Raw genomic sequence first — 26,387 nt, forward strand, 5'->3', positions numbered from 1 at the left:
AATTTTGAAACAAAAAAAATTCAAACAAAATTTTGAAACAAAAAATTTCGAAACAAAAATTTTTAAACGAAAAATATCAAACGAAAAAATTTTAAACAAATAATTTTCAAACAAAATTTTGCAACAAAAAAATTTCAAACAAAAAAAATTTTCAAACAAAAACTTTCAAACAAAAAATTTGAAACAAAATTTGGAAACGAAAAATTTTTTCAAACAAAAATCTTGAAACAGAAAAAAAATTGGAAACGAAAAATTTTAAACAAAAAAATTCAAACAAAATTTTGAAACAAAAAATTTCAAACAAAAAATTTGGAAACGAAAAATTTCAAACAAAAATTTTAAACAAAATTTTGATACAAAAATTTTTTTTAAATTTCAAACGAAAAAATTTTAAACAAAAAATTTTGAAACAAAAGTTGTCAAAGAAATTTCAAACAAAATTCTGAAACAAAAAATTCAAGCAAAAATTTGAAAGCAAGAATTTTCAAGCAAAGTTTCAAACAAAAAATTCAAACTAAAAATTTTACGTTTCACGGTTAACCGTCAAACTTTATCCGGTTTTTTAACTATTCGATTAACAAATAAACGGTTTTCAAAAAAATTCAAACAAATTTGAAACAAGAGTTTTCAAACAAAAACTTTCAAACAAAAAAATTTACGTTTCACGGTTAACCGTCAAACTTTATCCGGTTTTTAACTATTCGATTAACAAATAAACGGTTTTGATCATATTTATCAGTGAGTGCAAAATGTTGAACGAAACCAAGATTTTTAAATGTTAAACAAAACTTAAAACTGAATGCAGCAAAGATTTGAACATCAGCAACCAATCAGATTGCACGAAAGATAGTGATCAGCCAATCAGATTGCACGAAAGATAGTGATCCACCAATCAAATTGCATCAACAATAACTTTGCCAGTATTTCCTTAAGACTATGAGTCATAAGATTCAATAAGGTTAGCTATGTATCCCTGTACACTACCTCATCAAGGTCAATTACGTGGTACATCGTATTGCTTACGTTTATATTTGGCTGTAATAATCAATACCAATGACGCATTCTCAAATTATCCTATAAAGTTTAAATGTACCAATGTCCTGGGCTCCTAATCCCATCATAGGTCAATAACTGATCATGTGATCACAATGATTTACCCAAAGAAAGAGATACCACCCAATTCTAAGAACAATTACCAATTATTCATATGACAATAAGAAATGTACCACCTCCCAAAATTTAAGATTGGTACACAAACACACCTGTGTCTTATGAAAAAAGTAATAAATCCTGTACTTATTCAATAATAAAGCCGGTCAATAACCTTTAAATTTTGAATATTTGGCCATAAGAGGGACACCAATGGGTCCTAGAAAACGTTTACCGAATTTTGTTATTTGATAATTCCCAAATTTAAAAGGGAACATAAACATATGAAGGTAATAAACCTCTGTACATATCCATATAACGCGTTAAAACCTTATAAGACGGGATCAATAACCTCCAAAATTTGATTTTTGGTAGTTCTTTACCTATGAAAAGGGAACGATGTGGACCATCCAAATTTATAGTGGTACATATTGAGGTCCTGTACTATGATACCAAATGCTTATATTAAACAATTTCTAAAACCGAGTGGATGTGTCAAGATACCCCTCCCAAATTTTTAAAGTATGCGTCAATGTACCCATGTCTTATGATAGGAAATGAACCCATATACATGTCCATATAACCATATAACGTAATAGAACATCATCAAAGGGGAAGAATTGGGCCAGAAACCAAACACATGGTACAACATATTGCTTATGTTTATATTTTAGCAATTTTTTACCCATGAAAGGGAACAAGATGGACCATCCAAATTTATCATGATACATGTTGAGGCATGTACTATGATACCGAATCCCCTCCCTCGGGTGCATCAATGTACACATGTCTTATAATAGGAAATGGACCAATACATACATGGCCATGTAACCATATAAGGTAATAGGACCCCATCCAAGGGGATAAATTGAGCCAAAACCAAACACGTGGTTGTACTAAAATTTGACAATTTCGTACCCATGAAAGGAAACGAGGTGAATCATCCAAATTTATACTAATCTATATTAGGGTCCTATACTATAATACCAAACATGTAAAAGGGGCAATTTCCAAAATTAAAGGGGTGGGCCAAAGTACCCCTCCAGGGTGCACAAATGTACCTATGTCTTATGATAGGAAATGAATCCCCATACGTGACCATATAACGATATAAGGTAATAGGACTTCATCCAATGGAATAAATTAGGTAAAAAAAAACGAAACACGTGGTACAACGTATTGCTTACGTTTATATTTTGGCAATTTTGTACCCCTAAACGGGAACGAGTTTATAGTAATATATATTAGGGTCCTATACTATTATACCAAATGTTTAAATTGGGCAATTTCCAAAATTTAAGGGGTGGGCCAAGGTACCTCTACCGGGGTGCATTAATATACCCATGTTTTATGAAAGGTAATGAACCCTGTATACGCCCATATAACCATATAGGATAATAACACCTCATCAAAGGCGATAAATTAGGTCAAAAGTCCAAACACGTGGTTGTACTAAAATTTTGGCAATTTGGTACCCCTAAAAGGGAACGAGGTGGACCACCCAAATTTATAGTAATATATATTAGGGTCCTATACTATTATACCAAATGTGTAAAATGGGCAATTTCTAAAATTGAAGGGGTGGGCCAAGGTACCCCTCCCAAATTTTTCAAGGGGTGCACCAATATACCCATGTCTTATGATAGGAAATAGACCCCTATACATAACCATATAACTATATAATGTAGTAGGACCTCATCCAAGAGGGATAAATGGGCCAAAAGAACAAACACGTGGTACAACGTATTGCTTACGTTTATATTTTTGACAATTTTATACCCCTAAAAGGGAACGAGGTGGACCATCCAAATTTATCATAATACATATTAGGGTCCTATACTATAGTACCCAATGTTTAAATTGGTCAATTTCCAAAATTTAAGGGGTGGGCCAAGGTACCCCTCCCAAATTTTTCAAGGGGTGCATTAATGTACCCATATCTTATGAAAGGTAATGGACACCTGTATACGCCCATATAACCATATAAGGTAATAGGACCTCATCAACGGGGATAAAATCGACCAAAATCCAAACACGTGGTACTACGTATTGCTTACGTTTATATTTTGGCAATTTTGTACCCCCTAAAAGGGAACGAGGTGGACCATCCAAATTTATCATAATACATATTAGGGTCCTGTACTATAATACCAAATGTTTAAATTGGGCAATTTCCAAAATTTAAGGGGTGGGCCAAGGTACCTCTCCCAAATTTTTAAAGGGGTGCACCAATGTACCCATATCTTATGAAAGATAATAGACTCCTGTATACGCTCATATAACTATATAGGGTAATAACACCTCATCAAAGGGGATAAATTACGTCAAAAACCCCCGAAATTTGAATTTTTGGCAATTTTTTACCCATGAAAGGGAACGACATAGACACCCAATACTGATAGAGGTACATACTATGGTCCTAGGCTACCACACCAAATTTTTAGATTTGGCAATTTCCAAAATTTAAGGGGTGGGCCAAGGTACTCTTCCCAAATTTTTCAAGGGGTGCACCAATGTACCCATGTCTTATGATAGATAATGGACCCCTATACATGACCATATAACTATATAAGGTAATAGGACCTCATCCAAGGAGATAAATTAGGTCGAAAACCAAACACGTGGTACAACGTATTGCTTACGTTTATATTTTTGGCAATTTTGTACCCCTAGAAGGAAACAAGGTGGACCGCCCAAATTTATCATAATACATATTAGGGTCCTGTACTATAATACCCAATGTTTAAATTGGGCAATTTCCAAAATTTAAGGGGTGGGCCAAGGTACCCCTCCCAAATTTTTCAAGGGGTGCATTAATATACCCATGTCTTATGAAAGGGAATGGACCCCTGTATACGCCCATATAACCATATAGGGTAATAACACCTCATCAAAGGGGATAAATTAGGTCAAAAACCCCCGAAATTTGAATTTTTGGCAATTTTTTACCCATAAAAGGGAACGACATAGACACCCAATACTAATAGAGGTACATACTATGGTCCTAGGCTACCATACCAAATTTTTAGATTTGGCAATTTCCAAAATTTAAGGGGGGTGGTCCTAGGCACCCCTGCCAAAATTTAGGGGATGGGCCAAGGTACCCCTACCAAAATTTAGAGGGGGTGGTCCTAAGTACCCCTAGGTCATTGACCCTGGGCCAGGTCATTGACCTTTCACCCCGGTCATAAAAGAGAGTGAGGATGAGTCATTCGGCCATAACGGGGCCACTACTACTCCCACCTTCCCCCCTGATGGGCGCCCTTGGCCCTGTCAGTGTGAGTTGAGCAGTGCACAGGTGAATATGGTACTCACAGTGCAGCAGAGGATGTTCGTTGTGTAAAGTTACGTGAAAACAAATTCGTGGAAAGAGTGTGGTCAGTTGTTTGCTAATGAATTTCATGGTGTCAAAGTGCCAGCAAAGAGTGCAAAGCAACGATTAGTCAGAAAATGGCATCAGATAGGATCTGTTTTGAACAAGGCAAAAAAAAAAAAATCCAAAACGTGTCCGAGCACCTGAAATTGTGGTCATTTTCATTTATGTGGTCACTCAAGAGATGAATGGTGGTGATTTTCAACATCTGTTATAAGCAGGTTGGCGAATTATTTCCTTTCCTTTGCTGTTTTTTTTGGGGGGGGGGCGGGCCACTTTTATTTGCCCCACCCTGTATTTGCCTCACCCTGTATTTGCCTCACCCTGTATTTGCCTAATAGTCTACAGGAATCTGAAAAGTTTCAGAAGTTATGAAATTGATTTATTCTTAAAATAGAATTAGCAACGATTGTGTTATAGAAGGGTATCTCAACCTGTAGTATGCGTACCACTGGTGGTACGTGAGCCACTTCGGTGGTACATATGGCTTATGGTGTATCAATAATGAACATGCTTTGATGGTACGCATGTAGAAAAGGTTGAGAATCAATGGTGTTGAAATCAACCTAGTTCTTTTAAGACTTTTTTATTATTTTATTTTGTTTGCTGTTTTGTTCTTGTTTACATTTGTGTTTGAAAAAATTAGTAAAGTACTCTATTTTGATATGCCAGGGTGTAATGTTAAAATCAAGTATACTAGATTTCAGAACAAGAAAGCCTGGATTCCTGGAAAGCCACAGGACACCCACACGCCTCTCTCTTTTGTGAACAGCCATAACTCTAATAAAAGAATAGGAGACCCTCTATTAGAAAGAGGAAAAGAAGTTGCAAATAATCTTTTCTCTAGATTTATTTTATTTACCACAAAAAGTAATAATATTATATCTTTATTTCTCACTTGTTTTCCTTTCTTTTCTTTCTTTTTTGTTTCTTCTTCTACGTAATGAAATCGGACATCTCGCAACATCCACCAACCACTGTCCTAATAAGGCTCTTATGGTTTGAAACGGACAATAGGTACTGTAATTGGTTGATTTGGAGTTTAGGGTCCTTTTCAGCACCGAAGCTATATGAGACATTGATCTCAAGCTTAACAAATGATTCGAACAACATGAGCTCCTACCAGGAATATTAATATTGCAGTATAAGCATTTATGCTTAGTAAGAAGTTCCAATAAGAAGTCTTAAATGTAAAGACGCATTTTTAAAATAATGTATTGATGAACTATTTTCTTTGTTTTATATAAGGTATACCTTAGCTACATGTCAGCGTCTAAAGTACCTCCACCTTTCAATCTTTTGCCCACGGGCACTGGCTTCGAATATTGTTTTAAGTGGTGTAATGTCAAGGTAAAACAGCCTCCTGGAATGCAAGCAGGATGTAATTTTTCTAGATGCTGCTACATAGTAAGTATTTATATATGCATATTTTTACAATTCTTTGAGAAATTATTAGATTATTATTATTATTATTATTATTATTATTATTATTACAGTGACACTTTCCTTAACGGACATCTCTCAATAGCGGACACCTCCATAATACGGACAAACTTTTTTGGTAGCACAGAAATATATGTACAGTGAAACCTCTCTAAAGCGGACAGCCGTGGGGAATCAAAAATTGTCCGCTATAGAGAGGTGTCCGTCTTAGAGAGGTTTCGATATTTTCTTACGTAAATTAGTAAATAAGGTGATATGTAATTACAAACTATTGAAGGTAATTTATCAAACCGTTCTATGACTGTGGACATGTCGATATCTGCGGATTCTCCACAAATCGCTTTGAAAGAAATTTTGTCTAATCCGAAACTTCTCTAACCACTCGTTCGAGACCTTGAAATCTGAAACATTCATTTCTGTTGCTACCTCTAAATTCTTAGCTTTTAGCATCGACTCTAACACAGGATTTTTTTTTCATTCCGCACTCTATAAAAACATTCACTTGCACACCAACTTTGTTCAAAGCAATGAGACACAATTTTCATTGTCATTTTCTCACCACAACTTTATTAACTTGTCTAGGTTTTATATGACCTCAGGTGCTTGAGTTTTACCGATACAAAAATTTTCAGCTATCCTTCGCACACCTCAGTATTCTTCGAAAATTCAATCAATTCGATTTTAACATTAGCGCTTCTCGTGGCATTTCGAAAGCTCACAACAACTTACACCTTATTGCTTCCGTCTACAAATAGAGGCACTAAGACAATATGCGAATACGTGAACAAAAATTACCAAACATGTCTTCTGCTTGATTCCAGCAAAACAGTAAAATGACGTGTCATCCCAAATGGCAGGCAACTGTCAATCACTTGATTCTAAAACAGGTTGGGTGGGAGTGGAATGCAAGCAAAGGATATGAAGGTGTTGTTAAACAAAGACGCTTCATCTGAGTTTCTGAACAGCCAGTTGACAAGGAAAAATGTTATTACAATGTTTCCTTGGTGATATATGTATGCATTTCTGAAAATGTATTTTTTCTGTATTTTTCAACTTGTTTCTAGAGAAAGTGTCCGTAATATGGAGGTAAATAATACCTATAAGAGACAGAAAAGACTGTCCGTGTCCGTACTAGAGAGTGTCCGCTTTAGAGAGGTTTGTCAACATGGTTTTTCCTATTACAGTGTTTGGGGATTACAAAATATGTCCGTTATGAGAGGTGTCCGCTTTATAGAGGTGTCCGTTAGTAGAGGTTTCACTGTATTACTTCCAGAATACTCGCATGGGAAGAATACCTTTCATTTTAAACATAAAGGGCTGAATTTGTATTTAAACGGCAACGGAAATGTCAATCTTTGCCTTACTGACCCTGAAAACTATGGATTCGACATTAATATCGGTCATTTTCGATCATTTTTATGTATCTCCCTTCATCCCTCAAGTTGCGAGGTAGAATTTGGATTTAAACTGCATCGGAAGTGTCACTGTTCATCTCAGCGACCCCAGAAACTATTGATTCGACACTAATTTTGATCATTCTCGATCATTTTTAATTATCTTCCCCCTCTTCCTCGCCTAAGTTGCACCGTCAAAATGAAATGATAAAAACTATCCCAGGTTCGAACCTCATCTAAGTGGCAAATTTGATCGAGATTGGTCGAGTGGTTCAAGACATTAAGTTTTATTTATTTTATATTTCTACCCCTCCCCTATGTTGTACTATCGAAGTGGAATTATCCCAGGCCTGAACCTAATCTATGTTGAAAATTTAATGGAGAGATCGGTCGGGTGGTTCAAGAGTTATTAAATCACAAACATAGTCCCTTTCACACATACACACACACACACACACACACACACACACACACATATATATATATATATATATATATATATATATATATATATATATATATATATATATATATATTATTGGGGGAAACTCTCCCTTCTGGCAGGCTCATAGATACGGACACTTTTATCCTTAAACGTTTTAGTACTCTCTTCATAACAGGAAGGAATTATTCTCAATTTATATGCATTTAGCACTCAAAGTACTTTCTACAAGCCAAAAATAAAACTTCATTTGGTTCCTGCAACTGATCCAAGAGCTAAAAACGAATTTCAATCACGAACTAGCGTCCACAGAATTGTACAGTAGACAACTGTTGCAGACATTTCTCCAAGGAATTCATAAAATGTCATGATTGATTAGTTCTGTCCCCTTTTTTAGTATGTAATAATAATATTGCATGTTCTTATTGGATTACTTTTACTTTTAATGTACATTCTATAAAGGAATAATTAAGGGATTTTTATGGAGGTATTACTTTTGCATGAGAAAAAATAGTGTTTTGCAATACACGTCCATATAAACAAGCCAGGTAACATCCTTGTTTCTTTCCAGAGGGAGATTTTCCTTTATCATCCCAGCAATTCGAATACTGATTGCAGTATTTCGACGTTAGCCTATATTTACAATCCGGCAGAACGAATGTATGTACCGCATATTGAATTCAATTACCGTATCACTTGTGAGTAAGCTTTTGTGTATCGGATATCTTGATCTATGAACAAACAATCATGTCCCATAGGTTTCCGTTCTTGAGAACTTTCACCGTATTATTATTATTATTATTATTATTATTATTATTATTATTATTATTATTATTATTATTATTATTATTATTATAGGCTCCTCAGTATTCTGTTGCTTTTAAGTAGATAGAATATTCGGCCTTGTAAAACATGCGCGGCATAATCATGAGAATGCTTTTTCTAAAAGCTATAGACGGCAGTGTTGGGCAAATTTCAATTGAATTAACAATTAACAATTAATCTGTAAATTTAATTGTTAATTGCAATTAACAATTGAAATAAGTAATGGTTAATTGTTAATTGCAGTTGGCCATTAAAAAAGGAGAATCAATTGCAATTGATCAATTGATTGAAAGTAATTGCAGTGGAAAGTAATTGCAATTGAATTCTGTAATTCAATTGCAATTGAAATTAATTGGCAATTGATTCAATTGCAATTGATTTCCACAGCAATTACTTTCAATTGATTGATCAATTGCAATTGATTTTCACTGATTAATTTTCAACACTGTAGTTCAGAGAGGGCGTGGGGCAATGAAAACTTTAGCCACGACCAATTGACTCACCACCCGTCGTGACCCACGACCCACCGTGACCCACTCTGACCCACCACCCACCATAAATCACTCTTACCCACTGTGACCCACAGACCCGCCAAAACCCATTGTCATCAACTCTGACCCATGATTCACGCCCTCTTCTCTACTGACTAAAGAGTTTAAACTTGTAATAAAACAAGCCTATAAAATTATCACTCATCGGAGTTTGAATTTCTACGATCAATCGCTCAAGCATCGCACTAATACAATAACAGCGGATCTGACCTTTCTAATATAAATAAAATAGTTTGTTCGTGTGTCTGTCTATCTTTGTGCGGCCTGTGGACGGGACGAGTGGACCGAAAGTTTTCAAAATTTGGTCACGGGTAGCTTGGTCTAAGCCCCAGACCAAGACGAAGAGTTTTTTTTTTTTTTTTTTAATTCCTTACTATGGGGTCTCCAGGAGACGTTTACCGGGACCGGCCTGGGGACCAGACAAGTCGACCGAGAGTTACCAAATTTTGGTCAAAGATACCTTGGTCCAGGTTTCACACCAAGGCAAAGCTTTTTCGAAAAAATTCGAACCAGGGGGTCTCAGGGGGGCGTTTACCGGGACATGTAAAAGTAGTAGAAAATGACCGATATCAGTGTCGATTTCATAGTTTTCGCGGTCGCTGAGATCAATGGTGAAACTCCGATCGCATTAACTTCCAAATTCACCGTATTCTGCTACGGGCCGTGGGTCAATGGGGGGAGGGGGGAAATACCGACACGTACAAGTAATCCAAAATGACCGATATTAGTGTCAAATCCATAGTTTTCGCGGTTGCTGATATCAATGGTGACACTACCATTAGCGATGACTTTCAAATTCATCCACCGTTGTATGCGGGCCTTGGGTCACCAGAGGGGGGAATTCCGAGACATGTAAAAAAATAATCGAAAATGACTGATATTAATGTCAAATTCATAATTTTCGGGGTAGCTGAGCTCATTGGTGAAACTCAAGACCGCGTTTACTTTCACATTTAGCCCCCATCAGATAAGAAACGGGGGCATTATGAAGGGGATCACGAGACATGTAAAAATAATCCACAATGACCGATGTCAATTCCGTAGTTTTCGCGGTGGCTGAGATTAATGGTGATACTTTCATTAGCGATGATTTTCAAATTTAGCCAGCATTGTATGCGGGCCGGGAGTCACCGGGGGTGGGGAATTGCGAGACATGTAAAACTAATGGAAAGTGACCGATATTAGTGTCAAATCCATAGTTTTAGCTGTCGCTGAGATGAATGGTGATACTTCCACAGGCGTTGACTTCCAAATACAGCCCCCATCGGCTGCAGACCAGAGGCATTGTTTTTTTCAAAATTGGAACCAGAGGATTATAGAGATTTTTACAGGCATATGTAAAAAGTAGTAGAAAAGGGCAGATGTTAGTGTCACATTCATAGTTTTCGTGGTATTAGTTGGGGGTTGGTAGGGGCCAGAGGAGATTGTTTCACAATACGAACCAAGGGGGTCTGAGGGGGTGTTCACCGGGACATGTAAAAGTAGTAGAATTTGTGTCGAATCCATATTTATCGGGGTTGCTCAGACGTATAGTGACACCCCCGATAGTGTTTACGTTCAAATTCAGCCCCATCGGCCTTCCCAATGAAAGCACATGTACGTTGTTGGATATATATTCACACAAAATATATCCAATGTTAGAAATGTTTCTTAATTGTTCTCCCGTTGTTCAATCTGTTTACATTGATATTTTATCTGATCCGTGCGAAGAACGGGTATAACAGCTAGTACGAAATGGTAAAGTGTTTGTTATGGACCAAATTACAATGAATTCAATTATATATAAATAGATAATTATTATAATTATAACTAATAAATATTTCCTTGTTGAATCATAGAGCTCCTCCGTGGCTAAGCGGTTAGCGTACGCGCCTTTGGCGTGGGAAACCCGGGTTCGATTCCCTGCGGGCGCTCATGTGGTTCGGATTCCACGTTAATCAGTAGGTCCATGTCTCATATAGCCTCGCTGCTGACCGGGACGTTAAACCCCAAAAGCAACTCAAAATCAAATCAACTTGTTGAATTATACATATTTTTCAGTGGAAAAATGAATACAATTTAAAAGTCCCAAATCAACGTAAAGTAGACCAACTTAAAGGAAAAATGTATAAAATTTTCCATATAATTAAGCTTACAAACTTAAAATTTCCATGTAATTAAGCTAAATTACCATTTTTGTGTCGTTTTGTGCGCCTATTTCCTCGTTTTCTGCGTCACCGGAAATGGGTCAACGTTATCCTACAAATATGGCGGAACAAGTTAATGTTGTTCCGTCAGGAACGATTTCGAGGTCGTTTCCTTCACATCGTCTTGTGCGTGTTTTCTACCGTTTTGTAAGCCTATTTCCACGTTTTGTGAATCAATGGTAGTGGGTCAAAATGGGCATTCAATGTGGGAAGAAAACTGATCCACTCTCCCACCAGTATCGAATTTCAAGGTCGCTTTTTTCGCATTGTTTAGTGCATATTTATACCGTTTCTGCGCATACTTTCACGTTTTGTAGGCCAACGAAAGTGGGTCAAAGGTGACCTACAAATATGGCAGAGAAAGACATATTCATTCCACTTTCAAGGTCCATTTTGACCCTCTTCCACTGATGCACAAAGCGATACAAATCATGTATAAAAAGTGTGAAGGAAACGACCTCATTTGATGGTGACGGAACAGCATTAAGTTATTCCGCTATACTTGTAGGCCATTTTGACCCATTTTTGTTGTCGCACTAAAGTGGAAATAGAAGCACTAAAGTGGAAATAGGAGCACAAAACGGTACAAAGCAGGCACTATACGATGCGAAAGAAACGACACCCCAAATTCGATAGTGGCGGAACAATGGCTCTAGTTTCTCGGACCATTTTGACGCATTTCTGGTGATGCTCAAAACGTGGAAGTAGGCGAACAGAACGGTACAAAATACACACTAAACGATGCGAAAGAACCAACCCCGAAATTCGATAGTGGCGGAATAGTGAGCCATTTAACTCCCACTTTAAAGGCCCGTTTAACTCACTTCCGGTGACCACAAGACGAGGAAGTAGGCACAGAAAACTTTTAAAAAAATAATCACTAAACGATGCGAAAGAAACGACCTAGAAATTCGATAGTGTCGGAACAATGGGTCATTTTGGTCACACTTTGGACGTCCATTTTCACACACTTCTGGTGACGCGCAAAACGTGGAAATAAGAGCACGAAACGGCACGAAACATTCACTACTCGACGCGAAAGGAAGGACCACAAAATTCGGTAGGTATAGTGGTGGAGCAGTGGGTCATTTTCGTCCCACCTTCGAGGCCCATTTTGACCGTCTTCCAGTGACGCACAAAACGTCGAAATACGCGCACAAAAGGGTATGCAATGTGAAATTAACGACCTCGAAATTCCATAGTAGCGGAACTCTTGGTCATTTTCGTCCCATCTTGGAAGCCCATTTTGACCCACTTTCGGTGACGCACAAAACGTGGAAATAAGGGCACGAAACGGCACGAAAATCCACTAGTCGATGCAAAAGGAAGGATATCGAAATTCAATAGTGGTGAAACTCTTGGTCATTTTCATCCCACCTTCGAGGCCCATTTTGACCATCTTCCAGTGACGTACAAAACGTCGAAATAGGCGCACAAAAGGGTACGCGATGTAAAATTAACGACCTCGAAATTCGATAGTGGCGGAACAGTGTGTCATTTTCGTCCTACCTTGGAAGCCCATTTTGACCCATTTCTGGTGACGCACGAAACGTGGAAATGGGGACACGAAACAGCACGAAAATTCAGTAGTCGATGCGAAAGGAAGGATATCGAAATTCGGCAGTGGCGGAGCAGTGGGTCATTTTCGTCCCACCTTCGAGGCCCATTTTGACCGTCTTCCAGTGACGCACAAAACGTCGAAATAGACGTACAAAAGGGTACGCGATGTGAAATTAACAACCTCGAGATTTAATAGTGGCGGAACTCTCGGTCATTTTCGTTCCATCTTGGAAGCCCATTTTGACCCACTTTCGGTGACGCACTAAACGTGGAAATAAGGGCACGAAACGGCACGAAAATCCACTAGTCGATGCAAAAGGAAGGATATCGAAATTCAGTAGTGGCGAAACTCTTGGTCATTTTCATCCCACCTTCGAGCCCATTTTGACCATCTTCCAGTGACGTACAAAACGTCGAAATAGGCGCACAAAAGGATACGCGATGTAAAATTAACGACCTCGAAATTCGATAGTGGCGGAACAGTGTGTCATTTTCGTCCTACCTTGGAAGCCCATTTTGACCCATTTCTGGTGACGCACGAAACGTGGAAATGGGGGCACGAAACAGCACGAAAATTCAGTAGTCGATGCGAAAGGAAGGATATCGAAATTCGGTAGTGGCGGAGCAGTGGGTCATTTTCGTCCCACCTTCGAGGCCCATTTTGACCGTCTTCCAGTGACGCACAAAACGTCGAAATAGACGTACAAAAGGGTACGCGATGTGAAATAAACGACCTCGAGATTTAATAGTGGCGGAACTCTTGATCCTTTTCGTCCCACCTTGGGGACTCATTTTAACCCACTTCCCACGACGTACAAAACGGAAGTAGACGCACAAAACGGCACAAAACGATGTGAAGGAAACAATCTCGAAATTCATTGGTGGCAGAAGAGCAATAACTTGTTCCGCCATATTTGTAGGCCCATTTTGACCCACTTCCGGTGATGCACAAAATGTGGGAATAGGCGCATAAAGCGACACAAAACACGCACAAAAGATGCAGAACAAAGTACCTTGAAATTCGTTGGTGGCGGAACAAGTTAATGACGCCGTGAGCATCAATATAAGTATATACTGTAGTTCTTACCAGTTGGCGCGGTGGGTCAGTGGTAGAGCGTTCACCTCCGGTGCTTGAGGTCCCTGGTTCGATCCCAGCTCGCGCAGTTTGTACTTTGTGGTGGACAAACACCGTGCTCGTGGATTTTCTCGGGGTTCTCCCGTTTCCTCCCACTTTCTTCATTTCATTCATTTCCTATCATCACCGTCTCCTTTTGCCTATCCGGCATAAGCGTGAGACGTAAAACTAAAGATTTCTTATCATTTTTTGTAGTTCTTACCATCAAGGCTGAGAACTGCACGGTCCAATTTTTTAGCCAAAGTAGAAGCCCAACCGGAATAGTGATGTCAACCGACTCGGCTTGGTTCAACTGAGCGTACAGCTTGAGCTGGCTTGGTTGGGATTACCCATCGACTGGGCTCAATTGAGCCAATGGCTTGAACCGGCTCGGTAAAGACGAGTCATCGGCTCGGCTCGATTGGAGCCAATGGCTCGAACCAGCTCCGTTGAAACGAGTCCATAGGCTGGGTTCGAGTCAGCTCAACTGAGCCGATGGTTCGAACGGGCTCGGTTGGGGTAAGCAATCAGCTCAATTCGGCTCGGCTGGTGTGAGCCATCGGCTGGAGCTGGCTCGGTTGGATGAGCTGTTGGCTCGGCTTACTTCTCGGTTCGGCTCGATAAGTGAATAAGCTGTGAGCGAGCCGCTTGAGCTGTTGACAACCCTAAGCCCGGGTCGAGCAGTTTTGAACATGTTTGGCTGGAGTCCCATAACTTCTAACAATTTTTGGCTCGAGCCCGAATACTTGCTCCTCCTGAACTCAAACCAAGAACCTCGTGACCGATGTCCTTGCCTCCTGAAGATTTCTTGACGACCAAGATCGACAGTCAACTAATTTTTAGTATTCCGATACAAACCGCCTTTATTCCATGTTTATACAGGTACACGGTGTTATAATGATAATTAATTATAGTAGTAGTAGTAGTATCATTGATTATTATATTGTCTATGTAGGATACTTGAAGATAATAGTACTTGGAACTACACAAAGGATTTAGCTCGAATTGGCTCGACTCGACTGGAAACTCGATCCGAATTCGAGTCGAGTTGGGGGAATTTTTTCGAGCCAAGATCTCAAGTCGAGCTCAAAGATGTCTGCTTCGAGTCGAGTCGAGTTTTAAAGAAAACTCGCTCGAACTCGCTGGTGCCCATTCCTATTGTATGCATGACGGGCATATAGAGTTCTTTCGAGGGGGATAGAACCATAAACATAATATATTTTAAAAAATACTTAGTTTCCTGGCTTTCTTCCCAGGGGGGGGGAAGGGATGGTAGGTATCCAGCATTTCTTATAAGTACCTTATTTGAAATATGTAAAACAGTAACAAGTGGACAACACAATACACACACATCTTCTTATCTTCAGTTTTAATTGCTGATTTCAATTACAATTAACAATTACAAGTTTCAATTGTCAATTGCAATTAACAATTAAATGTTTCAATTGCACCCTTTGCAATTGACAATTAACAATTAAAAGTTTCAATTGCCTGGTGACCAATTAACAATTAACAATTGACGAAAATTTAATTGCAAATTTTATGATTGAATTCAATTGCAATTGAAATTAATTGTCAATTACAAATTGAAATCAATTGCAATTGAAATCAATTGCAATTGATTTTCAGAGCAATTACTTTCAATTGATTGATCAATTGCAATTGATTTCAATTGATTTTGCCCAACACTGATAGACGGGAATAACAGTAATAACTGTGGATTCGTTCATTCACTGTTGTCTACCAATGGTCTTTCAATCTTGCATTTTTCTTACCATTGGGAGCTTTTTCAATATCCTCAGTAGTTTCTGAGATATCCTATGTATCCAGACTTGTGGAACATCCTTATACGATCAAGTATCAGAATTGAAAAAATAATATAGGCGTTAAATGTTTAATTTTATGTTAAACTCAAATGATCCGCTTAAAAACTCTTTATAAATAGCGATACCTTATTTGCTACATTCCCCGCATTATATCAGCAGAAAATATGAAATATCGCAAATAATTTTGCTTGCTAAGCTATCACATTTACTACAACTGTTAAAGAAACTGACAAAGAAAATTAATGGACATTTCCACTGATTTTTTTTTTCATTGCTCTAAGAAAACTTCGGAGCTAGCTCATTCCTTTCGCTTACTGTTCTAACCATGATTCTAACTAGTTGAAATTTGCTATTGAATTCCGGTCTGCTACTTGTGCGCTTAAAACAACGACCACCATATTTGTACGTCACAGGTCGGTACAGGGGGAAAAGGTCTGCGCTACTCAGTAGGGAAAAGGAGAGCTCCTCCGTGGCTAAGCGATTAGCGTACGCGCCTTTGGCATTGGAGATCCGGGTTCGATTCCCGGCGGGAGCTCATGTGGTTCGGATTCCACGTTAATCAGTAGGTCCACGTCTCATATAGCCTCGCTGCTGAAAGGGACGCTAAACTAAAATCAACTCAACTCATCAGGGAAAAGGCTTAGCGAAAGATACGATGCGTGTTTTTCAAATGTGTACGACGTTTTTAATAACACAAAGAATAAGAAAAGTAACAGAAAGCTGTGTGTCTATTTATTTATTACCAAATATTTGAATATACTTGAATTTCTTAGCACAAAGTTGTAGTGTACTCATTTCCTATATTATTGACATTGTTTGCAGTCTAAGGTAATAAACTAATTAATATTCTCATATTTAGGTCACCTGCCGATCTTACGAAGCGAATTTTATTTACTCTTAAGAAAAAAATCAATAACATAAAAAGTATAGTTATTTGATTAGTTGAGTGCTAATTTCTTATATACAAGTTCGTTCTGGATTCGACAATTATGCGCTCAGAGGGGAGCCCAAGTAAATTAATACATGAAAAAATATTTCCCCAAGTAAAAATAACCTAAATTCTTTATTGAGTTCAACACAGGGACGCACAAACTTAAAATGACAATCATGTTCACGAACATTCTGAGAACTTACCAGTGTTATTATCGAACTACTTTGCACATTAGAAATATTATTTTAACATAATATCTTTGTGCTTACCGTCGCTTTCTTTAGCCCATGGAACTTTGTTTATATTAGTGCATGTTAACATTTACAGATTGACTGAAATATTTTGAACACATGAGTTACCATTTAAACCAATAAATAAACAGATATGGGGCCAATTCCACCATTGAACTTTGCAACTTTTCACTTTGCGCTTTGCTATTTGCAGCAAAGTTTATGTTCCACGAAAAAAATATTTCTGCAAAGTGAAAAGTGCAAAGTGAAAACTTGCAAAGACTTTGCAGAAATTTCTGACTTTTCTTCCACCATCATCTTAAAACTGAAAAGTGGAAAGGAGAGTTTGCAAAGTTGTGTCGTATTTTGCAAAGAGAAGTTTCGCTTTGTCTGAATGAGCCATTGTCGTTTGAAAACGTTTCGGAGATTGTCATATTTGTCAAGTGATGAATCAAGTGAGAATGGAATTCCTAAGAAAGTATATAAGAGCACAATCATCTTCCACGGCATTAAGTTACTTCAGTTTAAAGAATGCTTTCGTTTTGACAAGTGAGTATGTAGAATTCATATTGGAGCATATTGGATAACATTAACAAAGTTAATACTATAATTACTTAAACGCACACTTGGCAAATACACAAAAGGAAACACTCTCCAAGTCCATAGCACAGGACAGATGAACCAAAACCAAGACTGAATTAACTTTATATTCTTACTTTTAATTACGTAACTGATTTGTATATATTTCACTATTCAACAATAATTGTCGCTGAGATCCAACTAAACTCATAATTTATTTGGTTTGTTGCAAAATACTATACCAACTACCAAGTGTAAAATAAATAAATTCTTGTATAAAATGCATTCAGTAAACATACCCTTTTAAAGTTATTCTGTACTTGTTCATAATAAACTAATATATGCGTCATGAGTAGACTTCGGAATTTTAGGCACCAAAAAGTTTAATTTTAGGCGCCTAAAATAGGTACTAAAAATAGGAAAATAGGCGCTAAAAATTAAAAATAGGCTCTAAAAATAATAGTATAAATTATTACATACCCCTTTTTATTAACATCTTTTGTTTTCAGTGAATCAGGTGATTCATTCAGTACACAACTTGCTCATTCGTAATTTTGGAAACAGTAAATTACCAACAGTTTCTCAAAGTTTTCGACTGTCAATCTCTCTCTTTTGTCTGTAAGGATCATCTTTGCTGCCGAAAACGATCTTTCCACTGAGACAGATGTTACAGGAGCATACTTAAATTTCGATACATTTTTCATTTCCACTTCGTCGGGGATGGTTTCATCCTCTCCCATCAAAACTTTCCCTATACGAACCAACACAAGAAATCCCTCATTCTTCTTCACTACACTTTCCCACTTACACTGCACTTTTTCCCCAACTTTCCCCGTAGCACTTTGGATTTTCTTTTCGGCTTCGTTAACTACTGACACCTGTTCACTAAGTGGCTTTCCCGTAGCTTCCAACTTAGTGATCGTCGTAGGTAAGAATGAAAAATTTGACTTGATATATACAAGATCTCTTTTGAGAATGGGATCTTTGAAAAGTTCCTTCAAAACTGAAACACTTGCAATGTTTTCCACACCAGGAAGTTCGCCAACAACACCAGCAATAGCGTCCAAGTTCTCTGCGTAATACAAAGCTGCTTCAAGCCATGTTCCCCAGCGCGTTAGGACAGGTTGTGGAGGAAGAGAAATGCCAGGCAGTTTTTCTTTAAAGACAGCGATTCTCGATGGGGCTTTGCAAAAAGTTTTTTTCATGTTAGAAATGAGGGCATTGACTTGAGGAAATTCGTTCCTGATTGTTTCAGAAATTCTATGAAAAGCATGTGCTACACAGGTAACATGGATGAGGTTGGGGTAGAAAGGTTTTAGGTTCTTAAACGCAGCAATCATGTAAGAAGCTGCATCTGTGCAAAGAAGAAGAATTTTAGAATCATCCACACCACTAGGATACAGAAGTTGCAAACTTTTGTTCACGGTGTAAGCAATTGTCTGGGCACTCACTTTCTTAATTTCCTTGCTACTTAACAAGTGAGGAGTTGAAGGTCCATCTTCATCAAGTTTTCCTACAACAACATTCACTATGTATCTATTGCATGCATCAGTAGTCTCATCGACGCCTACCCAAATGCTGGAATCGCCAATATCCTTTCTGATTGTATCAAGTGTATTGTTGTATTCAGAATCCAAACACGTTTTCCTGAGTGTTGACTCACGGTATCGATTGCTGGCACCACTTCTGTAAAAACTGTCGGAATGTTTCATTTTGAAGTGTGTTCCATGGGATGTTGGCAGCGACAAGGGCTCTAGCAAGATCCGCATTAAATGTGTTCGCAGTTCCAGATTCAGATCCAGATCCAAAAGGCTGAGTTAACTGTGTCTGTTTCTGTTGTTTCTTCGCTTTAGATTTGGCAAGATGTCCAGCACCATCAATGTGTTGCTTTAAGTGGCACTTCTTTTCCTGAGAAACCTTAAAAAAAAAAAAAAAAAAAACGCTTAGAAATATATTTTCAAATGCTTCTTACAAAACTAGTGAAGATGGTGGCGTTTTAACTTTAATTTCGGTTTCAAATTCTCTAATTTTCTTCGTGTACATTGCGACTAGTATTTTCAAACGGGTCAGTTCGGGTCAGCTTATTGTTGGACACCCTCAGTAACGGGTCGGGTCAGGTCAGCCTAACTCGGGTCACGAGTCTGGTATCGTTAGACCAACTCAGTTCACCAGTCGGGTCGGGTCAAACTATCTCGGGTGACCCGACTCGACCGGTGAACTGAGTTGGTCTAACGCTACCCGACCCGTGACCCGAGTTAGGCTGACCTGACCCGACCCGTTACTCGAGGGTGTCCAACCAAAAGTCGACCCGAACTGACCCGATTGAGAGCACTAATTGCGACAACTACCATCACTGTTTGCTTGCCTTTCTGGTCGTAATGTGCTTTTTTTTTTTTTTTAATCGGTGAACGTTACATTATTGATTTAAAGTTGACAAAAAGGCAAACTTGTTGGTCTACCTCGTTAAAGACCAATATACCCCAGTCCCATTTCGAATCAGAACAGATCAAATAAAAGACTAATCGATGAGCATTTTACTTCAGAATAATCCCCAATTTACAGACAGAAGCAATAAAATTGTATATCAATATCTGAGAAATAATATTTAATTTTAAGCACTGTAACTAATTTAATTTTAAGCACTATATTTTATTTAATTTCGAATGCTGACACACTCCAACTTGGCAAAAATTAAAACATAATTTGGCAATATTTTGTTTGAGATTTGGATGCCAAAATAATTGCATGAAAAATTTCAAAATATCGTCCCTTTAAAATTTTCTTTAAAACTGTAATTTACAAAATTTTTAACTGATTTGAACCAAATTTTCCCCAAAATATGATTAAAATGTTTCAGTGTGAAAATCAGTGACCTGTCAAAAATTTAAAATAAGGGCCGTTTTAAAATTTCAAAAATTCAAAATTTTTGCAACTATCAACTGACAGAAACCAAAGTTAGAACGAAAATAAAGTATTAGCAATGCCTTAGTTGAGCGTGAACATCAGCATGATACAATAAATAAAATTGGCGTTTTTTAATTTTTTTTTTTTTGGAAATTAGTTGTCTCTTGCGGCCCTGCGACAAAAGGTGTATGGATATTCTTCATCAGGAGAGAGAGAGAGAGAGAGCAATCGATTAGAATTCCTTTTTTTTTTTTTTTTTGGCTTTGGGGAGAGAACATCAGAGACAAATTCTTCCTTTCTTAAGATCTGTCCTAAAATAAAATTATCCGCAATTGTAATTCTTGTTAGACGAGTGTCAGACTGTTCTTTTCTTGCCCCTGTGTGGAATTTATTTGTCTGTAACTATGGATGGAAATCAATAGCATCTTAAGACAATAGACAGTAGCACCTCGAGCAAAATTGATAAATAAAAAAACAAAGAGACAAACAAGTTTCTGCTTCGTAAAACAAGTTCTGAGACAATCTATGAACCTCAAACGCCGTTATTTAACTATTAACAGATCTTTTCTTTCTTTTTCGAGAAAAATAACAAAAAAAAAAAAAAAAAATGGCCTTTAAACATTTTTCCTATCTTTTATGCTTTTCAAGATATTGACATTTCTAGTTTTTCTTTCAAACTGAAATCCTCGTTTTTAGATATTTTCGGGATGAAAGGATATATCCAGTTTCCTTAACTTTTTAAAGATAATCAATATTGGCATTGCACATTTCTTCTTTCAAACTTTTGGAACTGTTGGCATTTAAAAAAAATTGAATCCCGCCTTTCTTAACTTCTTTCGTATTTTTTTTTCTTTTGAAAAACGAGATAGCAAAAATATGTTTTCTTAAGCTCCTGAAACTGTCGAGTAATTGCTGGCATTAAACATTTTTCTCCGAAAAGAGGACCCCTTTTGGAGTTACTGACACAATATGTCAACTTTAACTTACATTGTTTTTAACCTTTACTGCTTTTTTTCGGGGGGGGGGGAGTCCTTCGGAAAGAACCGAGAATGCCATGTCCGCTTTTCTCAAGATCCCCGAGAATCCCTAAAACTGTTGAATGTGTAAGTCTAGACACTTTCTTCCATTAGCACTTTCAAAACCATCGTTCATATATTTCATTTAAGCAGGCTGCTAGAAGTCTTTACATTTTAAAGATTTTCCTGTGTTACAGGATTATTTTTATGTTTTTTCTTAACTGATCTAAATTCCATGTAAATTAGATTTTCACGAGTTCAGCAGCTCAGTAACGTTGTCTCTTAAAATAGTTAACCTCCCATTGATAAAGGTTTTACTTTAGCTAGCTATACAGAAACAAGGAGGGGGGGGTGTACAATTGATTTAATTAAATTTATAAATGTGTAAATAAAAATAGCTTTTCTTACCTGCTTGCTGCACAATGGACAAAAGATTATTCTTCCATCGTATGTTAGATCTGGAAATTCTTGCAACCACTGGCGAATCAAGGTACTTTTTGAAGACTTCTCCTTTGGCATTGTTGCGTATGATACAAAACTTCTTTTTAAGAATCCTCAAGATCTGTGACTGGGCTGTAAGCCGTTGAGTCCAATTGTTCATGCGTTGTAGAGACGATGTATCGTTCTTGAACTACGTGTTTAAGATAAATCACTGCACTGACCCGAAAATGATACATGGATGGATACTCCAGTCAACTGAACCGCGTCACTTCATGAATCGTTTCTGTTCGTGGACTTTGGTTTTTCCCAAATATTGAAAGCGAAGACCCGAAGAGATTCTTGCTTCAATAGAGCTGTGTGTTGATTTGTGAATGTGTGTGTGTAAACTATTGTCCAAATTCCAGAGAGCTGAACGGATCACAGAAGAGCTGAAGTGAGCCGCTACAGAAGAGAAAAGGTGGAATAGTTCCAAGAATGCAGAACGGCAGGGAGGGGAATATTGGTTACTGCGATATGCACTTAGCAATAGCTTTGGTTTTGCCCCTGGGGAAAGAGAGACAGACAGAAAGAGATAGAGATCTTTCAGTACAGTGTCTGCAGGATGCAAAGGGATGGTTTGTCTTTGTCTTTCACAAATGGGCTTGACCTTGAGCAGAAATAGCTCAACTTTTAGAAACAATTTTTTACATACAACCACCCTCTGCGTTTCACTTCTTCATACGAGTTAGACTAAAATTAGCCTCGACAAACACACTCACTCTGCCTTCAGATTTGTCAATTAAATTTCACTCAACACTAAAAAAAAAGTTTATTTAAAAAATACAGGAATTTTGTATTTTTTGCAGTTTTAGGCATTTTTAGGCCAAAACGGCCAAAATAGGCGCTAAACTCCATTTTAGGCATTTTTAGGGCACTTATAAAGTGTTTTAATAGGCTTAATTCCTCATGATTCGTAAAGATCCGAAGTATTTTTTACTTCCTATAAAGGGAACAAAATAGGCATTTGCCTTAAAATCCGAAGTCTAGTCATGAGAGCGATTGTGAAATAACCTACTTGCAGAAATATTTGCTTAAGAACAGACATGACTCACAACATTTATGAAACAGATCACACAGCACTTCATAGTAACAATTACCACTAACTTGTTACATGCTGGACGTAAACGATCTCAGTCTAAATGAAATACTAGGAACACATTACTTTACTGGAACACATGACTTAATTACTAATTCGCAACAGAAACATTATTTATTCATTACACATGGATTTTAACGTAAGCATTTATGTCATGTTTGTCGTTTATAAACCGCCTTATGTAGAGACGTTTTGACGTATGATTAGCATCATACTAAAGGTCTGAACTACTGCAGGAAACAAATGTTAGTCTAACTCTTTAGTATGGAACTGATCACGCGTCAGAACGACTCTGCATAAAGCAGAGGCATAAGACATAAGTCTAATCATACTGTAAAACAAAATTCCCACTGTACACTATAATTTGTGACATTATACCCTGTTCTTCACCTTTCAATTATATTCATATCTCGAAACTCTTTGGACTTATGGGCCTGGCTGAAGGTGAGAAAGAATATAAATAAACTTATGTTTGTATACTTCGTACAATATTACGTGTGAGCTTATTGAAAAGAAAAGTTTGAAGTTTCAAAGCAACTACGTATATAATACATAATGAATTTCTGTCAATATTCCTCTTCTTCAAGCTCGAAAAATCCTGGACGCCAGGTAGTCAAGGCGATTGGAAATACAAGTCTGGCTACTAAATAAGTTAAATCCAAAATAAAATTATGTAGGCCTATGCATGAAAATGTATTATTATGGTGCCAAGGTTGGAGAACAGGCGCCTAGGACACAAGAAACATTTTCGAGCACCTATCTTGTTTATTATTATGCTCTTTCGGCAAGCTACCGTGTAACGTGGGTTCCTGTCACCACGGCATGGCGCGTCCTCAGGTTGCGGATCGAGGAGAAGGCCTCTAGATATAGAGGTTAGCTACGAATATACTGAATAAGCAGTCGCGGACATCCGACTAGGAGTGGTCCTCCAGCTTGGGGGTTTGGGTAGGGCTAACAACCTCATCCTATATATATATAAAAAAGCACTTGTTCAGAAATATTCACAAAAGCCGCGGACAAGGACTGATAACTTGGCACGACCTCAGCAAAAGAAAATGGACATGAGACTTGGAACATGGAATATTAGAATTCTTTATAGGGCAGGCGCGCTAAAATCCGTAACGAGTGAGTTAGAGAAATACAGGATGGACGTAGTAGGAGTTTAGGAAGTTAGGTGGGAAGGAAATGGATATGTGAATTCCGGAAATTTTACGTTCTTTTACGGGGAAGGAAATAAAAATCACCAGTTAGGAACAGGGGTGTCATTTAGGGGGGCAGGGAAGGGCAATTGCCCCCCCTGAGTTTGAAATTTATAAAAAATGTAAGAAAAGAATAGTAGTAAATCACTGAAAAACGCGAAATTTTACTTAAATCAAGGGGTCTTGCCCCCCCAAGCAAAATCTGAAATGACGCTCCTGGTTAGGAACAGGGTTTTTCGTTCATAAACGTATATTACCAGCAATTAAACGGGTTGAATTTGTTACTGACAGACTTTCTTTTATTACTCTTAAGGGACGGTGGTGTGGTATTATTGTTTTAAATGTACATGCCTCAACTGAAGATAAGGATGATGATATAAAAGACAGTTTTTACGAAGAAGTGGAACGGATATTTGACCAACTCCCGCAATACCATATGAAAATTCTATTTGGGGATTTCAATGCGTAGGTAGGACGAGAGGATATATTCAAACCGATTATAGGGAACGAAAGTCTGCAAAAGGAAAGTAATGACAACGGTGTTAGACTCGTGAATTTTGCAACATCCAAAAACCTAATCGTGAAGAGTACATAATTCCCACATCGCGACGTTCAAAAAAATTTATGAACGTCGCGATGTGGTATACACTTGAACATCACCAGACGGGAAAACACATAATCAAATTGATCACGTTTTAGTAGATAGAAGAAGGCAATCTAGCATAATTGATGTCCGGTCGTTTAGAAGGGCTGATTGTGACACTGATCACTACCTGATAGCAGCGATAATACGAGAGAGGTTATCGTTGCATAAAGGTAATATTCATTGTCAGAAAACGGAGAGATTCAATTTAAAGAAATTAGAAGAGAGTCAGGTAAGAGAGAAATTCCAGATTGAAGTTTCGAATAGATTCTTGGCTTTAGAAGATTCGGAGTGCACTAGTGTTGAGGACACCTGGGTTGAAATTAGAGATAGCATTAAAATTTCAGCAAAAGAAAAGTTGGGACACGCGGAAATACGTAGGAACAAACCATGGTTCGACCAGGAATGCATAAAACTAGCAGAGAAAGAAAACAGGAAAAATTACGCTGGCTACAAAATCCGAATGAAATAACTACACAAAATTTCACAGATATCAGGCGGAAACTTCCAAAACTTTTAGAACAATGAAACGCGATTTTTTAAAAGCTAAAATTAAGGAACTTGTAGATAATAGTAAAAATAAAAACATCCGGGACATGTATAAGGGAACCAACGAATTTAAGGAAGGCTATCAACCTCGTGCTTATATATTAAAGAAATCTGACGGTACAGTTCTCACTGACACGGATAGCATCTTAAATAGATGGAAAGATTTCTTTGACGATTTGCTTAACACGCAACGAAAAATTAGTGTGCGTGGAGAAAAGGAGATACATACCGCAGAACCGTATATTCCAGAACCCAACCGAATAGAAGTAGAAACCGCTATAAAGAAATTAAACAAAACACAAATCTCCGGGTGTAGATGAAATTCCGGCTGAGTTAATTTTAGCTGCAGGCGAAAAATTGTGGAACAAGATACACAAACTCATTCTCCTTATCTGGAACAAGGAAGAATTGCCACAACAGTGGAAAGAATCAATCATTGTTCCAATTGACAAGAAAGGCGACAAAACTGACTGTAATAATTATCGAGGCATTTCTCTTCTGTCAACATCTTATAAAATCCTTTCAAATATTCTATTAGCAAGATTGACCCCATACGCAGATGAAATTATTGGAGATTATCAGTGCGGATTTAGACGAAATCGATCAACTATCGACCAAATATTTACCATTCGCCAAATACTCGATAAAAAGTGGGAATACAATACCCCGGTACATCAACTATTTATTGATTTTGGAAAGGCGTACGACTCGGTTAGGAGAGAAACATTATACAACGTTCTTACAGAACTTGGAATACCGAGAAAGCTAATTAGATTAATTAAGATATGTTTAAATGAATCCCAAAGTAAAGTCCGTGTAGGAAAATTTTTGTCCACGAGCTTTCACGTCGAAAATGGCCTGAAAGAAGGAGATGCGTTGTCGCCATTATTATTTAAC

At 37.7% G+C, this 26,387-nt stretch overlaps 2 protein-coding genes across 5 annotated transcripts in view; one reads left to right on the plus strand and one right to left on the minus strand.

Annotated features, from left to right (window-relative positions):
- Positions 1-26,387, plus strand: part of LOC145678690 (short transient receptor potential channel 1-like) — a 124,753-nt gene that overhangs the window by 93,510 nt on the left and 4,856 nt on the right. For 3 of the 4 annotated variants that reach the window (XM_081749093.1, XM_081749091.1, XM_081749094.1), the window contains one exon: positions 5,771-5,929. In XM_081749093.1, the coding sequence (XP_081605219.1) occupies positions 5,771-5,929 (159 nt within the window). Of the gene's footprint in view, positions 1-5,770; positions 5,934-26,387 lie in introns of all 4 variants that reach the window. The other variant, XM_081749092.1, reaches the window with a different exon arrangement.
- On the minus strand, positions 19,049-22,099 carry LOC145679856 (uncharacterized). The gene is made up of 2 exons (XM_081750378.1): positions 21,932-22,099; positions 19,049-19,520 (listed from the first exon to the last, which is right to left on the minus strand). The coding sequence occupies exons 1-2, from the start codon at positions 22,040-22,042 to the stop codon at positions 19,263-19,265; spliced, it is 369 nt and encodes a 122-aa protein (XP_081606504.1). The 5' UTR covers positions 22,043-22,099; the 3' UTR covers positions 19,049-19,262.

This window comes from Thermobia domestica, chromosome 2 (genome assembly GCF_964235325.1).
Source record: "Thermobia domestica chromosome 2, izTheDome1.hap1.1, whole genome shotgun sequence".
In the NCBI taxonomy this organism is placed as follows: Eukaryota; Metazoa; Arthropoda; class Insecta; order Zygentoma; family Lepismatidae; genus Thermobia; species Thermobia domestica.

Coding starts and splice junctions, on each gene's coding strand:
- LOC145679856 (XM_081750378.1), bottom strand. CDS start 22,042: ATGCCAAAGGAGAAGTCTTCAAAAAGTACCTTGATTCGCCAGTGGTTG. Junction 19,521..21,931: donor GTCCATTGTGCAGCAAGCAG/GTAAGAAAAGCT, acceptor TTTTTTTTTAAG/GTTTCTCAGGAAAAGAAGTG.